Below are 18,514 nucleotides of genomic sequence, written 5' to 3' on the forward strand. Positions count from 1 at the left end.
ATGGTACTTGCATTTACGATTACTTTTGAGACATATCTCTCTCCATATTCTAGCTGTCTTTCAGAGCATCCCCAATATTTACCTGCGCATTCTACATCTTGAATTCCTCCTATCCATGTTTGTCAGCTACACCCCACTCACTGTTTGTGTGTGTGTGTGTGTGTGTGTGTGTGTGTGTGTGTGCGTGGGTGCGTGCGTGCGTGCGTGCGTGCGTGCGTGCGTGTGTGTGAGAGAGTGTGTGAGTGTGTGTGTGTCACTTGACTGTGTACCATAGAATTGAATTTGCAGAGGTTATAACAAACAGCTACCTTCATGAACATGCAGTAGAGTGGAATAAACCTCTCCGAAGCAAAGCTCCAAACTGAAATGGTAAGCCCAGAGGGGCAGGGTAAGATATTTATACTCATATCCCTGGCTAGCAGCGGCTAGTTTAGGTCGTAGGGTTTATAATAATTTAGCAGTAAGGGTTGTTCATGTAAATAATTATGATATAAAGAGATATTTGCCATTTTAAAATCATTTTCTGTAACAAACTATTTTCTCTATAGTTGAAGCCATGTCCCTGCTACTTCAGTGTGTGAAAATAAATGTGATTTCTCATGTGTCTCAACTTCAGGAATAATCATCTCAAGCAAAAAACAAGCTGAATAAATATTAACCCTCTTATTACCTTCAAAATTACTGACATATTTTATCCTTGGGCTCAATATGACCCCTGCAATTTAAACCTCCAAAACATTATTATAATTAAAACATTTTACCCAAGTTTATGTTTCAGGTACTTCTGATCCTTCTACTGTTTAATGGCTTCATATTATTTCTAAGTACATATTGTTGCTATCAGAACATTTTGAATAGAAAACTATTTCTGTTATCAGGAATAGTAACAATGTGATGAAAAACGTTGATATTTCGTATACAATTAAAACAGCCTGGGGTCAAATTGACCCCAAACACCACCTATGCGTACAGCATGTGTTCAAGACATTGATAACATATCATCATGTTAATTTTGTGTTTACCCAGTTGTCCCCATTAAATTAGGAGTCATTAAATATGAAGCAAAAAACATAAACATAATAGGAGGGTTAAGATGAAAGCCTTTAATTTCCTTAAAAAAAAGCTCCTTTTGCGCCTCATCTCCAGATTAGAAGGTTCTGGAAGCACTTAATATCAAGCCGACAGTTACTACACGGATTGCCTTCAAGCAGATTATTGCACCCCCAAATCTCAAACCGAAGGGTCCTGCACCACCCCTTCCAAAGTTGAAGGTACCGCCCCATCTGGAGTTTAAGGGGCCTAGTGGCATAAGAACAGAAAAGACAAAGTGGGAGATAAGTTTAAACGTGTAATTACACATTTTAAAGCAATATAGTAGCTATTGCTCAATACTTCACTATAGCAGCTGAACACAGTTGAGTTGAGGAGGACAGGACTATGATGGTGTTTATATCCCTATCTGTCTGTGTGCCCTGGGCAGTTTGCATTCATGTACTCATTCTTCATCTCCTTATGAGAACAGGCCTGTAGCTTCTACAGTCTCCATTACTCTTACTGTACGTTAAGGTACAGCGGACATCTCATCCCATAAGTAAAATGAATTCTCCAGAGGCCCAGATGATAGTTACAATGCTGACAGAAATGTCTATTACCAGAAATAAAGAGTTTTATTTAGTTTAAAAAATGAGAAGTGGTGTAGTGGACCCTGGAGAAGTGGGTATACTCTTATTTTTTAAGCAGCCCATACAGCACAGGATAAACGCTCTGTTTTGAGAAGTGGGTATAGGGAATGCGGACAGAAAAATAAGTGGGTATACTCCGTATACCTGCATATACCCTGGACTACACCACTGAATATGACACTTCAATGTCGTTGAATGGCACTTACCCCGTATAAGGTAGACGGGTCTGCCATTGTCGGCAGACACTTCAGGCTCTCCATCCTCGCCATTCTGAATTGACAGCTGAGAGAGACATTTCAAAGTTCAGCATTTTGAGGTATTATTGCAGAATTTCACTTGTGTCAAACTGGCTCCTTACACCACAATCAATGACCACATAATAACATTTGCTTAATTTGGTTTAACTGAAGCTTTACTTACTGGAGGATGTTGCACTTGGTCATTGGAGCGTTTCTGTGAATAAAGAAATAAACTTAGTTAGCAGAAAAGTACCCAAAATACTTTGCAGTGGACCATAGACATACATTTCTGTTAGTTTCTTCTTCTTCTAAGGTCAGCCATGCATTTTCCTAAAGGCTACATTTTATCTACGGTGCTGGTGGAAGTTTGTGAACCCCTTGAGCAGTTTAGAGTTCTCCGTTTCAATACACTCCCTCAGGATAAACTCTTCTCTAAACAGAAAATGATTACAGTCTAACTTAAGTCCCAAATAAAAGTAACAATTAAAACAAGGTATAAGAAACTTTTAATTTTTGACTACGGCACACTGTATACCTATTAACTGTGAATCTCAAATGCTGGTCCCTTCACTGGTCACATCCGAGAACTGTTCTCCACAGTTTAACCTACATTTTCTTTTTCCAAATTATCTGAGCCATTTGCTGACATTTCTACGTCCTCCCTCAGGATAATGGAAATGAGGAAATGAGCCCTAGTGACTATGTTTATGGCAGAGATAGTGACACACACACACTCTGAATTCTATCTCTGCATTTTACCCATCCAGGGTAGTGATACACACAGTGAGGCACACAGTGAAGCACACTAACCCGGAGCAGTGAGCTGCCTTCAGCGGCGACCGGGGAGCAGTGATCGGGGTTAGGTGCCTTGCTCAAGGGCACCTCAGCCGTGGAAGTGGGCATGGGAGAGCAGTGCTCTACCACTTCCCCCACCCACATTTTTCCTACTGGTCGGGGATCGAACTAGCCACCCTCCGGTTACCAGCCCGAAACCCTAACCAGTAGGCCACGGCTGCCCCTAATCTCTCTTCTCTTACCAGAAATTCTTACATTCTAACCTTAATCCAAATAAAAGTAACACATACAACTAGGTATAAGATACATTGAATTATTGACTATGGCAATAATATCCTTATTAACTATAAATCTTACATTCTGGTTCCTTCACATATTTTTAAGCAGCACTGTGTTAGCTAGCAACGTTCCTGTCGCGAACTCCTTTTTTGCCACACGAACGGCGAAACACCTATTTTGCATTCTCCTAGCCAACTATTGTTGTATGGGAATACAATGACAATAAAGGCTTCTATTGATAATGTTTACACGCAATTTGTTAAAAGTCTTACCCGCAAAAGAAAAACGGACAGTAGTGGCATTATACACGTGTGAAAAATCGCGCTTCTTAGTGACGTAGTGACATATCCGGCTTTTTTCTACTACTTTGTCAGTACTACAAATTAAAATAGTCATAACCAGTGTTCGAAGGCGCTTCTTAGTGACGTAGTGACATATCCGGCATTTTTCCTATTACTTTGACAGTACTACAAATTAAAATAGTACTAACCAGTGTTTTCACAATTCAACGAAATAAATACAGACACTAAAATAACTATACAGGTTTACAAATTAATACATTTCATAACTGGGACTTATCAGCTTTACTGGGTACCATTTCTCAATCAAAAAAATTTGACATCTTCCGAACCTAGAAATTTGAAATATACTCCAGTAGCAGGCTATAGGTTGAGTACGAATTATGAGCGGCAAGAAACTTCTCAATGGTTTCTGGCCAATTTGACCATGAGGAACAAAACAAGGGTGCTGTAACCCGAGCGAACATCGAGATTTTGCGACACGCTTTTTTGCCACAAGCTGTCCGTCCAGCAAATCTGTATCCCAGCTTCTGAAGGTTGTAGACACTTGAATTTAGTCTCAAAATTACTGGAACATGCATGTGTATATATCCCATAGTTCACTATGAAGGGTTCTAAGCTCTAAAAAGTTAACTTTTCGAGATATTCAAGAAATTTAAGATTTTACGCTTTTTGCGCCCCACACTAATATCTCTCCCCCCCCCCCAACACAGAAATCTTGAATATCTCTAAAGCCTTAGCTAAGCTACGTTGAACATTAATAATGCTATTAATAATAACAGCTTTGCGACTTGAAAATATCCTTGAATTGCTAGTAGTACTTTTGACAGTAAATATTTTTTTAAATGATCAGGAGCTATAACCCCGTTAAGCATTTACATTACCTGTAGTCATTGTTGAATGTTGCAGTTGTGTTTGCTGTCCCAAAAACAGAGTTCTAAATCAGCATCCTCAATTAGCTTTTGGTTAAAGGTAAACCATTTTTACTGATAAAAATCTTTAAAAATGCTACTACGACACCAGTCACGACTGTGCTGGAAAAAAGCACCAGTAGGCCTGCATGATTTCATTGATAAATTCATTAACAATGTTAAATATTTGTCCAGCAAGCTCAATTAGGTGATAACAGCAGTACAACAACCACTGACTGCCAGAGTAGGTGGAACCGAGAGGCAGAGTATCGGGGAACTGAGTGACAAAGGAAGGGGGAAATGAGATAGAAAGTAGGGAGATGCTTCCCTGTTAGATGCAAATTTTCTTACATGTCCTGACCACAAGTGTACAATGAGTATCGCCTGCCGTCTTACGGGAAATCACACATGTGATTTTCCCTCTCTATTAAAAGTGGCTTGGGTACCACCGCTGCTCGAGAAGCCGTCTCTCGATCCCACACAGGTAGAAAACTATTGACCGGTCTCACTCCACACACTTCTAAAGCCTTTGAGAGGGCCGCTTCCAAACAGGTCACGGAGTTCCTGTCAAGGACCAATCTCCTCGATCCAAACCAGTCGGGTTTCAAAAGCAGTCACTCCACCGAAACAGCCCTGTTGTCAAAGACCTTAAAAACAGCTGGAGCAGCAGCTGCGTTTGATACAGTAAACCACCGCATCCTCCTGTCCACACTGTCAAGTGTGAGCATTTCTGGCAAAGCGCACTCCTGGTTTGGATCCTACCTAACTGGGCGCCCGTTCAACCTGTCATGGCAAGGTCTGTCTGTACCTCACCGCCTCACCACAGGGGTGCCCCAAGGCTCAGTGATGGGACCACTTCTCTTTTTACTTCTCTTCTCCATTTACACCACCTCTCTGTGCCCTATCATCCACTCGCATGGTTCTTCCTATCACTGTTATGCCGATGATACTCAACTGTTTTTGTCTTTCCCTCCTGAGGACACCACTGTCTCGGCGTAGATCTCGGTCTCGGATACAAAAATCACCACCTTCAGCTGAACCCCGCCAAAACAGAGCTGATTGTCTCTTCAGCCACAGGTCATCCACCACAACATCAATATCAATACTGACTCCTTATCACTTGTTCCTTCCAAAACAGCAAGAAATCTCAGGGTGATTATTGATGACCCACTGACTTTCACTGACCACATCGCCTCTGTCTCCAGTAGGGCTGAGCGATCTAGTGCATTTGCGATGAAATCAAGATAAGATACAACAAAGAAATTCCAAATTGGTCTACAAAAATAAATACAATCTTTTCTTAAGTTGGTCAATTTTGCACAGTGTGGAAGTTGTATTGTTAAACGGTGAGTACTTTGGTAGATTAAACTGTAAACTTCTATACATTATCTGTAAGGTTGTGAGTGTGCAGTGGTAATGTAAGTTGGATTCATATAATGTATTTTAGGAAATAAATGACATTGCTTGACCGTGTAGCTATTTGTCTCTGTTTTGTTACCGACTTTCAACCACGAGAATGAGTAAGATCTTTAATAAGAGTCTTCGCCTACTATTAACGTTAACTATACGTTATCAACAACGTTTATCGTGACTAGTAGGCTCTATCGTAAGTAGTAGGCTCTAGAAGTCTATGGGTACGAACACACATGCAGTGGTGGTTTTAGGCACGGGCGAACCGAGCAGCCGCCGGGGGTGGCACTTTTTTATGACACGTGGGGGCGGCACGAGCACTTAAAAAAACCATCTGGACCGCGAAGCGCTTTTCTATTATCTAGTGCACCAGACTGTTTTGGCCGCCGCACTCTGCCAAGGCGCTATTGAAGCGACTGCGCCTGTAGAAAGGCGCCCATGTGTGTTCGTACCCTATAGGTCTAGGATGTTCGTTCGCGCCCCTGCCTCTAAGTGGTGCAATACGCCTCGAGCGCGTTTCATTCACCAGGTGACCAAGTGAGTCGCTGCAATTCGCGTACCGGAACTAAGCTCTGAAACTGGCGCTGACGTGATAGGCTACATCTTAAAGCAATGCATTACTCATCGCATCTGATGGCTTAATGTCAACACACTGATCACTGATCTTCACTAGATCCATGCAGAGGATTTCTCTCAATGTCTATATTTTGTCCCATTTAATCATAAAAGACCATCACCTGTGGTTGAGTTTGTAACGACTAGGCTACTCTCAATCATTGACATTTTCGGCTCTTTATTTGAAGGCTACAAGGGCGTAGGTTTGCATAGGGTCCATAGGGACTAGTCACGACCAAAGTTTGGGAAAGACAAAAAAGTCCCCACCAATATTTTTGTTAATTTGAGAACAAAATATTTGCACAATATATTTGCAAACTCATTCTTATTAGCATCAATACTATGTTCGTCGCCCAGAAGAGTGAAAAATACATTTCCAAGTTTTCCAATGCGCCCTCGAGACTGTGAGACTAGATGCTGTAATTGAATTGGCTGAAGTGGCAGTCAGAAACACTTTGTGAATTCTGACTTGTAGAAAGAGAGCTGCTAGTAGTGGTGTGACACGGTAAGCTACTAAATACGCCAGGAAATAATAAAGCCTCATATCAGTATTTTGTTTGGTCTTAGCATCGATATTCTGACCCTTTTGTGCTTTGTAGATAGGAAAAAAAACGCCTAAAAAAAAGAGAGGTGTCAGAAGTTTTTTACCACCCAGAGAGTAAGCAGCTATCAAGAAGCCCAGGTCGTTGTTAGTTAGCTAGCTAGTAGGAAAACTACCAACACAGTGCTACACAATTCTACAATGGAAACATGTTTTGAAAGTTGTCAGTGTGTAGAGCATGTAACTTGTGCTTGCATTAAATCTATCCCTCAGACTGTGTTCGCAGCAGCTGGTCTTGTTGAAGCCAGAAGGATGGGCTAAAATGGGACCATGCTAGTTTAGCCTAGTTTAGCAACTCAAAAGTGATATAAACTGGTAATAAGTAGGCCTATATGATCCCTTGGATAGTAATGAGGCTATCTCTGTTTCCTGTAATGTCTCAACCAATGTCAGCAGTCAACTAAGCATAGTTAGTGTCTATTGAATTCATGATAATGCATATAATTCATTACATTATTTCATTGCACTGCAATCCAGTACAGATGATGTAGGCTTAGTATAGCTCCATAAAACCTGATCCAACTACCTACATATTACAATTTAATTTCAGAACAAACAACATACTGCATGTACTTTTCATTAGACGCATTACGCACTGCATGTACTTTTCATGTACTTAGGTCATTTTGTTCATTAAGGCATTATTTTGAAATGCATTCAGGAAACGTATAAATCCAGTGCCGATGTAGTGAAGGTTGAGGAAGCAGCAGCTGGACCATCAGGGCTTCAGATGAGGTCTTACTCATGTTTGGGATATCCAAAAAAGACAACAAAAACAAGTGATGAAGAGAGATACTTTATTTATCCTGAGGGAAATGTAATACATATTTTACAGAGTCGTCTATTACATTATCGAGATAACACAAAATGTGGAGAACGTTTTGTTTTTTATTTAAACTAAGGTTTTATTATTCTTATTATGGTTAAATCTGTTCCAAGTTCCACAAGTTAGTGCACAAATGTTAATATATTTAAATAAAGGGTTAAGTTGAGTTGAGTAAACAGTGAACCCCCACCCCCTTACAATAAAAAATTGAACTGAAAGCTTACTATTATTACGATTATTGGTGTTTTCTCAATATATCATTTTGCACATCACTGGATAAAAGTATCTGTATATGTATATATAGACTTAAGGTTAGGCTAGAGAACTACATATGGGCTTGGGTTGGCTTTGCTCTGATGAATGTTCCCATTCAAACTCATTCATATTCATATTCATATTCACATGCTTTGTTTCGAAAACACTCTGCTTAAGTCAAGTATCTGTGCCTAATATGTAGTTAATGGCCAAGTAAACTGCACTTTGATTGTAAGTTCAAGTCATTACAAGATGTGCGCTGGGTTACAGTAAGGATAGGCTTACCCAGCCCCCAGCCGTAACAGGTTGGTAATGTGTCATTAATGTAACTTATATCAGAGGTCAAATGGAGTGGTGTCTCAATCCACTACATTTAGGTCAAATATACTACTTGTATATGTACAAATGGGGGGGGGGGGGGGGGGTCTGCCGGGCAGTGTCCCTACCAATGCTGAGACCAAATCTACGCCCTTGGATAAGGCAATAACAGCAAAATCAATGCCACACAATTAAAAGCTGCAACTAATATGGTGTAGAGCACATGTTTTAAACTCAAGGTGTAATCTTATTTGCCCCGCCAGATAATATCTAATGTCTATCAGAGCTGGCATGCGCAGCTGCTGGTATGTCGCACTCACCGTTAATACTGCAAGTCCCACAATGCACCGCCACTGCGTTGGTAGCCTACGTCAATAAGTCCCGCAAATGCGAGCCCTTGCCCAACTGTGGTTTGTTATCATTTGTTATTTTTAAAAGACCTATCCATTCTCCATGTAGGCCTAGTTGTTGCATGCGAGTGCACGTAGGGGCACCTATCGCAGCGTCTAAATAAATAAATAAATAGGCAGTAGCTAACCCAGACTTTGGCCCGCTACCTAGTGGCGACAAAAAATTCTGACCCGCGGCCCAAGTTACTTGCCGACCACTGGTCTAGAGGGAAAAGCCGTCATCTCCAAGCCTGACACTGAAAATGAGTTATCTGAGTCACGTGAGAACTTTGTGATTACCCTGCTCCTTCTAAGAGGTCAAGTATGTCCTGCTGAAACATCTGTAGTTCAATAGAGGTCAAAAGCCGACTGGGAGGCATTGGCAAATATATTTGTCCAGAGGCTTTGTTTTACGAAACTGATCAGTTCAGATATAAATAAGATAGCCTATTGGATTTTTTGCCTTGTATATATATGTGGGTGTAATCGTCGTAGTTTTGCACCGCTTTGTGTAACAATGAAGATATTTGGACTTTACTTTGCTGTTCTTTCAAGTATAGGTAAGCCTACCCTTTTTTTACTTAAATTGTATTAATAGGACAGTGCTATAGAATTCGTGTGTTGGTGAGCGAAAAACGGTGTGCTCATAAATCGCTCTTCAATGTGGGCAACTTTTAAACTTCATGATAACACCGCCCGGGTTCGCTTTGTTGTGATTTGAAACAGAAATCCAACGAATGGTCTGCGATCAGGCAAGATCAAAGTCAATATATATCTCTTTGCACACAATACAGTCATAAACGGTTGTCATATCTGGAGGTTTATGTCTGGGTTTCAGTCAGACTTCCACTATGTTTTGACCAATCCAGTTCGTTGGTGGTAAGTGTTGAGAGGAAAGAAAATAATTTGTAAATTCTACTGATCCTTATTCTCTCTCACCCTTTCGCTTTCAGGTATTTTGCGGTGTGCAGCTCAACGTAAGTAGAGTAACTTACCGACATTAAAGGAAGAACTTTTACAGTTTTAACGTTTGCATTCTGCTCACAGTAACCCTATCTGTATTCCCTTTTGGTCAGAATGTGGGCGACAAGTGCTGCAGAACAGGATTGTGGGAGGATTTGATGCAGAGGATGGAGCATGGCCATGGCAGGTGGACATACAGGTGAGTGATGAAGTCATGAGAAATTAATGAACGGAAACATAACCCACTGTACTCTCAATAGTGAACAGCGTAGGGATATTAGGGAGGGGTGCTTTTTTGCAAGGGGGGGGGGGGCAGAGGACAAAAGGTGAAGGGGGAGGGGTGTTCTCAGCAGGAAGGGACTTATCTGGGGGGGGGGACAGAGGACAAAAGGTGAAGGGGGAGGGGTGTTCTCAGCAGGAAGGGACTTATCTGGGGGGGGGGGCAGGAGTTCAAATGCTATAGTATACAAGAACCTGTAATCTCACCTACGCCATTGGAATGCAAATGAGCGAGTTCTCAGCTATTTGATCTTACTGAGACTGAGGTGCTATGCACACGAAGTCTAGGGCCTCCGAATCGGATTTACTTTTCACACCAATCGAATCTTTTAATTTCGTAAATACGGAGGCTGGCAACGAGAGATTTGCGTAAACACGGAGGCAGCAGATTGCGGTGAACCGACTGTAGTACATACCTCACGCCTGTGGGTGGCGCTTTAGCGCTTTATTTACACAACTGAAAAAACGTGAAAAACCTAGAAGAAGAGACTCAAAAGCACAAGGTAAAGGAAGCAGCAAACGGATAAACAAATTACACAAGACATTCAAGCTCCAATTAACAACATTACATTATGATGGTTAATAAAATCAGTGGTCAGACTAAAGGATATGCGAAAATGAATTATTTTTTCTATTGATAATAAAGAGTTTGGAACAGTAACATGACATGTCTGTCATCCCATTGCCCATGATGCATTGCTCCGAGCATTTTACATACATTTATGAATAAAAAAGCAATTTAAATCGCTGGCCAATTTATATTTGTGGTCATGAAAGTTATGTTACGTCTGAATAAGAAGAATTAGATCAAGATAGGGGGCTAATCAAAAATCAGAAGACTGGGTTAATGTTAGTGAATTCGAGGCCCACCATGAGTGAGATTTTGAGGGAGAACAAGTTATTTATATACTGGTTGGAGATGGCGGAAAAGATCACGTGGGGCAGTGACGTCATCAGGTTGCGTGAAACCGTGCAGACGAACATCAGCCCCCGTACCGATTCAAATCTACTCACTTTCTACCCCGGACTGCGATCGTTGCAGAAACAAGGTGCGGATAGAGAGTGTTCGTATGGATGATAGGGCTATCTGTATTAGCTATCCGTATCAGTTTGACAAACTAGGCTCCATGTAAACGACACTTGAGGTGCTATGCACACGAAGTCTAGGGCCTCCGAATCGGATTTACTTTTCACACCAATCGAATCTTTTAATTTCGTAAATACGGAGGCTGGCAACGAGAGATTTGCGTAAACACGGAGGCAGCAGATTGTGGTGAACCGACTGTAGTACATACCCCACGCCTGTGGGTGGCGCTTTAGCGCTTTATTTACACAACTGAAAAAACGTGAAAAACCTAGAAGAAGAGACTCAACAGCACAAGGTAAAGGAAGCAGCAAACGGATAAACACATTACACAAGACATTCAAGCTCCAATTAGCAACATTACATTATGGTGGTTAATAAAATCAGTGGTCAGACTAAAGGATATGCGAAAATGAATTATATTTTCTATTGATAATAAAGAGTTTGGAACAGTACAACATGACATGTCTGTCATCCCATTTCCCATGAGCCTTTGCTTCGGCCATTTTACATACATTTATGAATAAAAAAGCAATTAAATCGCTGGCCAATTTATATTTGTGGTCATGAAAGTTATGTTACGTCTGAATAAGAAGAATTAGATCAAGATAGGAGGCTAATTAAAAATCAGTAGGCTGGGTTAATGAGAGTGAATACGAGGCCTACCACGAGTGAGATTTTGAGGGAGAACAAGGGATATAAATAGTGGTTGGAGATCACAAATTGATCACGTGGGGCAGTGATGTCATCAGGTTGCGTGAACACCAGCCCCCGTACCGATTCAAATCTACTCACTTTCTACCCCGGACTGCGATCGTTGCGGAAACAAGGTGCGGATAGAGAGTGTTCGTATGTATGATAGGGCTATCTGTATTAGCTATCCGTATCAGATTGACAAACTAGGCTCCATGTAAACGACCTCTCAGACTACAAGAAAGAGTACAAGAAAGAGTACATATCCAGAGGCATGGGATACAGAGCCAGATGATAGAAAATAATGTCTGACACAACCGGATAATAATAATAATAATAAACTTTATTTATACAGCACCTTTCATGCAAAAGAATGCAGCTCAAAGTGCTTAACAGCCAATATATTACGTGCACAAATAAATTACATGCACAGTGATCCACATACAGTAAAAATAGACATCAAATAAACATAAAAACTAGAATATAGTGCAAAAAATAATAATAATGATAATAATAATTATTAAAATTAGCATAAAACAGTGATAGAGTGCATAAAGATGAGAAAAACATTTAATACCTATAATGCATAACATAAGATAGAAAATAAAACTCTGCCGAGATATATAAGTATTAAGTATAAACTATAAAGAGATCCTTAGTATTGAGTCTATTACGATGAAAGTCTACTAGAAGCCCTCACGTACTTCTGTTTACCAAAGTTCATTGGTGAGTGGCTGGACAGTTTCACAAATCGGGGCCACTGAGCTTTATAAGGGAAATATTACGATACATACACTGCAAAAAATGCCCCTCTAGATTTAAGACAAATAATTACATATTAAAGCAGGATTTTGCTTAAAACAAGCAAATTTGGCTGCCAGTGCGTTAAGCAAATTTGGCTTGTTAAGATTTCTTAAAATAAGTAATATTTGCTTGAAATAGGTAAAAATAACCTTACCAAGAAAGCACTAGGTAAGTACAATTTAGCTAGAAACAAGACCAACTAGATTTTTCATCTCAATATAAGAGTAATAACACTAGGTTAGAAAAGCATTTTTTGCAGTGTACATGTAGGTCTGTTCGGGTGGTTTCAGTGACTAACCTTGACATCTCGCTGAATGAAATAACCTTCTCTGCAGTGTTTGTTTTCCAACAGTGAATGGTATCTTGGGATATAAGTGCATTAGAGTTGGGTAACTTAATTACTAGAAAGCCACTTGAATGTGTGTGTGGTTGCCCTACTAACCACTCAAACACTACTTAATAATTCAAACCGTTCACAGCATTTTAATGTCATTAATATTCTGAAAGGATGGGCTGTTCCTCTTTATAATTACACTACTGCAACTCTATGCTTCCACTATGTCCAGTATCGGTTCAAATCCTGTTTATCGGACCTGACTCCACTATGTTCAGTATCGGTTCAAATCCTGTTTATCGGACTTTACTCCACTATGTCTGGTATCAGTTCTAATTCTGTTTATCGGACCTGACTCCACTATGTTCAGTATCGGTTCAAATCCTGTTTATCGGACTTTACTCCACTATGTCTGGTATCAGTTCTAATTCTGTTTATCGGACTTTACTCCACAGACTAACACTGGCCACATTTGTGGAGGAACTCTCATTGCAGTGGACTGGGTGCTGTCTGCTGCCCACTGCTTCCCAAAGTAAGAACTATTTAACTTTTACAAATCCTTTATTGTTGGGGATTGTTCTGGGGGTTTGGTGTGAGTGTGGGCATGTAGCATGTAGCATGGTATCTTTCATAAATCTCTATCTGGGGGTGTAGCATGTAGCATGTAGCATGGTATCTTTCATAAATCTGTATATGAGGGTTGTGTAGCATGTAGCATGATATCTTTCATAGATCTGTATCTGGGGGAGTGTAGCATGATATCTTTCATAGATCTGTATTTGAGGGGTATAGCATGGTATCTTTCATAAATCTCTATCTGGGGGTGTAGCATGTAGCATGTAGCATGGTATCTTTCATAAATCTGTATATGAGGGTTGTGTAGCATGTAGCATGATATCTTTCATAGATCTGTATCTGTATCTGGCAGTTTTCTTGACTGTGAGCGATCCTAACACCGAAATGGGACACTTATTGGTCCATTGGTTTTGTGTATTGCAGTTTAGTTTGATGTCAATAACATGGTCTCTGTCACATCTGTCTTTCTATCTGTCTGTGCTGTGCTGTGCTGTGCTGTGTGTGTGTGTGTGTGTGTGTGTGTGTGTGTGTGTGTGTGTGTGTGTGTGTGTGTGTGTGTCTGTGTGTGTCTGTGTGTGTGTGTGTGTGTGTCTGTCTGTCTTGTGTGTGTGTATGTGTGTGTCTCTTTCTATCTGTCTGTGTATGTACGTGTTTCTCTCTCTCTCTCTCTCTCTCTCTCTCGCTCTCTCTCTCTCTCTCTGTCTCTCTCTATCTCTCCTTCATAGTCCATATGACGTCTCCTCCTACATCCTCTATTTTGGTCGGAACCAGCTGAATGGCTGGAACCCATTTGAGGTGAGCCGGCGTATCAGGCGTGTGGTGATCCCGTCGATCTACACGGAGCCCCTGAAGGGGCACAACATAGCCCTGGTGCAGCTGGACAGGGAGGTTAGGTTGAATGACCACGTCCAGCCCATCTGTCTGCCTGGTCCCAACACCCTCTTCCCCAGCGGGATGCAGTGCACCATCACCGGGTGGGGGTACATCAGAGACGGAGGTGAGGGGTGATGGGGGAGATGGGGGAGATGGGGGTGATGGGTGAGGGGTGATGGGGGTGAGGGGTGATGGGTGAGGGGTGTGAGGGGAGACGGAGGTGAGGGGAGATGGGGGTGAGGGGTGATGGAGGTGAGGGGTGATGGGGGTGAGGGGTGATGGGGGTGAGGGGTGATGGAGGTGATGGAGGTGAGGGGAGATGGGGGTGATGGGGGTGATGGGGGAGATGGGGGTGAGGGGAGATGGGGGTGAGGGGTGATGGGGGTGATGGGGGTGAGGGGTGATGGGGGTGAGGGGTGATGGGGGTGAGGGGTGATGGGGGTGAGGGGTGATGGAGGTGATGGAGGTGAGGGGAGATGGGGGTGATGGGGGTGATGGGGGAGATGGGGGTGAGGGGAGATGGGGGTGAGGGGTGATGGGGGTGATGGGGGTGAGGGGTGATGGGGGTGAGGGGTGATGGGGGTGAGGGGTGATGGGGGTGAGGGGTGATGGGGGTGATGGAGGTGAGGGGAGATGGGGGTGATGGGGGTGAGGGGTGATGGGGGTGAGGGGTGATGGGGGTGATGGAGGTGAGGGGAGATGGGGGTGATGGGGGTGAGGGGTGATGGGGGTGATGGGGGTGAGGGGTGATGGGGGTGATGGGGGTGAGGGGTGATGGGGGTGAGGGGTGATGGGGGTGAGGGGAGATGGGGGTGAGGGGAGATGGGGGTGAGGGGTGATGGGGGTGAGGGGAGATGGGGGTGAGGGGTGATGGGGGTGAGGGGTGATGGGGGAGATGGGGGTGATGGGGGAGATGGGGGTGAGGGGTGATGGAGGTGAGGGGTGATGGGGGTGAGGGGAGATGGGGGTGAGGGGAGATGGGGGTGAGGGGTGATGGTGGGGTTGGGTGGGAGCACATCAGGGACGGAGGTGAGGGGGGATGGTGGTGTGTGTGGGGGAATACCAGAGTAGGGGAGTCCCTCTCTTGCTCTTCCTGTGTCCTTCGTTCCCATCTCCAGTGTCCTCTCTTCTTCACTCATGCTTTTCCTGTGTCTCTCGTTCCCATCTCCAGTGTCCTCTCTTCTTCACTCATGCTCTTCCTGTGTCCCTCGTTCGTTCCCATCTCCAGTGTCCTCTCTTCTTCACTCATGCTCTTCCTGTGTCTCTCGTTCCCATCTCCAGTGTCCTCTCTTCTTCACCCATGCTCTTCCTGTGTCCTTCGTTCCCATCTCCAGTGACCTCTCTTCTTCACTCATGCTCTTCCTGTGTCTCTCGTTCCCATCTCCAGTGTCCTTGCAAGGAGTGGGCACTATGCAGCAGGTCAGTGTGCCAATCATTGGCCAGTCTTCCTGCCAGGCCATGTACAACACCAAACCCATTGAGCCTGTGGACATCCTGAGTGACATGATGTGTGCCGGGTATCAGGAGGAAGACAGGGACTCATGTCAGGTAGGAAGGAGGACATTGAATCAATGTGTGTGGTTATTTAGATGGGGTATCGCTGTTTTGTTCAAGTTTAATGGTATAATTTATATTATTTATTATGCAAAGTATTCCATTAGGGCAGTTGTCCATCTGCTTTCATTGTTGCTTAGTATTTAGTAATTAAATTTCTGTTGGTCAGAAACCCGTCTGCGTCTGTCTTTGAAGGGTGACTCACACCTACATTACATTTACATTTAGTCATTTAGCAGACGCTTTTGTCCAAAGCGACGTACAAGGGAGAGAACTATCAAGCTAAGAGCATTAAAAACCTGGTGTATCAATAAATACTGCTTATAAAACGACATAATCTAGGGTTACACCTGTGTGTATGTGTGTGTTTGAAGGGTGACTCACACCTGTGTGTGTGTGTGTTTGAAGGGTGACTCACACCTGTGTGTGTGTGTGTTTGAAGGGTGACTCACACCTTTTTGTGTTGCGATGTATATTTTGTGTAATATGTGTAAGCACACTGAGAGCCACTGTACCAAGACAAATCCCTTGTTTGTGCAAACTTACTTGGCCAATAAAACTTGATTCTGATTCTGAAGGGCGACTCTGGAGGACCCCTGGTGTGTCTGATGGTGAACGGTACCTATGTCCAGGCTGGGATCGTGAGTTTTGGGCTGGGCTGTGCTGTAGCTAACCGGCCCGGAGTCTACTCCAAGGTCTCGGCCTTCTACTACTTCATCAAGGCCCACATTCCGGCTATGCAGACAATCTGATGGAGACGTCCGTGAGAGTGAGGACCAACACAGCATGACAGGTTCATTTGGACAGATGCTTGTGCTGATCCCAGATGCTTGTGATTCTCTTACATAATGTGTTTTTGTTTGTCTAATTCCTTCTGTCCGACACTCAACACTCAGTGTTGGTTGATCTTTAACACTGAAACATGGTGTTGATCTTTAACACTGAAACATGGTCTCGAGATAGCAGAGAGTGTCTAAAGGGAACCCAGTTCTGTAGGTGTGAATGCAGTGGTTTGGAGATTAAACAATTCAGGAACAGCTGTGGAGTCTTATAATTCTTTTGTGAGAATGCACACACACGCGCACACGCACGCACTCACACACACACACACACAACCACACGCACGCATGCACACACATACACACACACAACCACACACGCACGCACGCACACGCACACACACACACACACAGGTGAAACCAGTTTAGCTGGTTTGACTGGTCTACTGCAACCTAATCAGATACCTTCTCAGATGACTTGGTCAGTCCGCAGAAAACGTATTCTCCATATCCCTGTTCTAGACCTGCAGCTGACTAACGCGCGCACACACACGCACACACACACACACACACACACACACACACACACACACACACACACACACACACACACACACACACACACAAATATATTCTCCATATCCCTGTTCTAGACCTGCAGCTGACTAACGCGCACACACACACAAACACACACACACACACACACAGACACACACACACACACACACACACACAAATATATTCTCCATATCCCTGTTCTACACCTACAGCTGATTAACGCATGTCATCAGCCTCGAACCTTAATCAGCGGCACTGCAAGTGAAAGGAATCACCAATGTATAGATAGAACTACCCACCGACATGTAAGCTGGTAGATTAAAGAGTTTTGTTGTAGGATGTTTTACGGGTGTGTTACTTTTTGCTATATAGCCAACCTGTTTCTGTACAGCCGGAGGCTATTATTTGTATATTTTATTTAAAGTAAGCACAATTCCCTGGAACCATGGAACCGGCGATCGGCAGAAAAGGAAACTAAAGTTAAGCGGTCATGAAAAAGCCAAGTTAATAAGGTGTCATCAAACAGAGAGAAATTACTGGACCCTCATTCTACAGATACTCAAAAAAACAATAATAGACCTAATTGGGCGGCTATAACAAACTAAATCAATGCTGTAACAGGGAAGCGGGCAGAGTGAACAGGAGCTGGCAAGATATTAAAAGGCGAACAGAAAGAAAAGTATCTTTTCATGGCACAAATGAGCAAAACCGGTGCTCAAAATACTGCGTTTTCCTTCTCTACGCACCAATCGTGCAATCTGAATTACACCTGCTTTTTAAAAGGCGGGAAGAAAGGTAGGCTACATGCACATTAAGGAATGTGCAGTCTGTTAGTGGGTCGCATACCAGGTTACGTTTTCAAGGCGCAGGTTGCGGCGAAATAATACCTGAAACTGGCGATGATGTGATATGTTACATCTTCCTCTCAGTGTCTTCAGGCAATGCATTACTCATCGCATCTGATGGCTTCATGTCAACACACCTATTCAAATAATATCTCTTTATTATTACAGAATATGGAACAGTTTCTCCTAACATTAAAATATATATTTTGTCCCATTTATTCATAAATGACCATCAATTGTGGTTGAGTCTGTAACAATGACTCTCAATCAGTTAAGTTTTCGGCTCTTGATTAGAATGAATGAAGAATACAAATAAGGCACTTACAGCAGAATCGATGCCACACCATTAAAAATGAAACAGCTGCATCTAACATGGTCTAGTGGGTCAAGGCGTCATCCCCAAGCCTGACGATGTCATACTCTGGTATCCAGGCTCGTCATCTCCAAGCCTGACACTGAAAATGAGTTCTCTAAGTCACATCAGCAGTTCTAAGAGGTCAAGCATGTCCTGTGGAAACATCTGTAGTTCCATAGAGGTCAAAGGTCAGCTGGG

At 42.9% G+C, this 18,514-nt stretch overlaps 1 protein-coding gene across 1 annotated transcript; it reads left to right on the forward strand.

Annotated features, from left to right (window-relative positions):
- Positions 1 to 9,136: 9,136 nt before the first annotated feature.
- On the forward strand, positions 9,137 to 16,531 carry LOC308362946 (serine protease 27-like; the record flags this gene model as incomplete). Its single annotated transcript, XM_080835671.1, has 7 exons — positions 9,137 to 9,179; positions 9,573 to 9,596; positions 9,696 to 9,781; positions 13,232 to 13,308; positions 14,078 to 14,349; positions 15,613 to 15,773; positions 16,358 to 16,531. 7 exons carry the CDS (start codon positions 9,137 to 9,139, stop codon positions 16,529 to 16,531), a joined length of 837 nt encoding a protein of 278 aa, XP_080691797.1.
- Positions 16,532 to 18,514: the final 1,983 nt, after the last annotated feature.

This window comes from Sprattus sprattus (genome assembly GCF_963457725.1).
Source record: "Sprattus sprattus genome assembly, chromosome: 3".
Taxonomy (NCBI): Eukaryota; Metazoa; Chordata; class Actinopteri; order Clupeiformes; family Clupeidae; genus Sprattus; species Sprattus sprattus.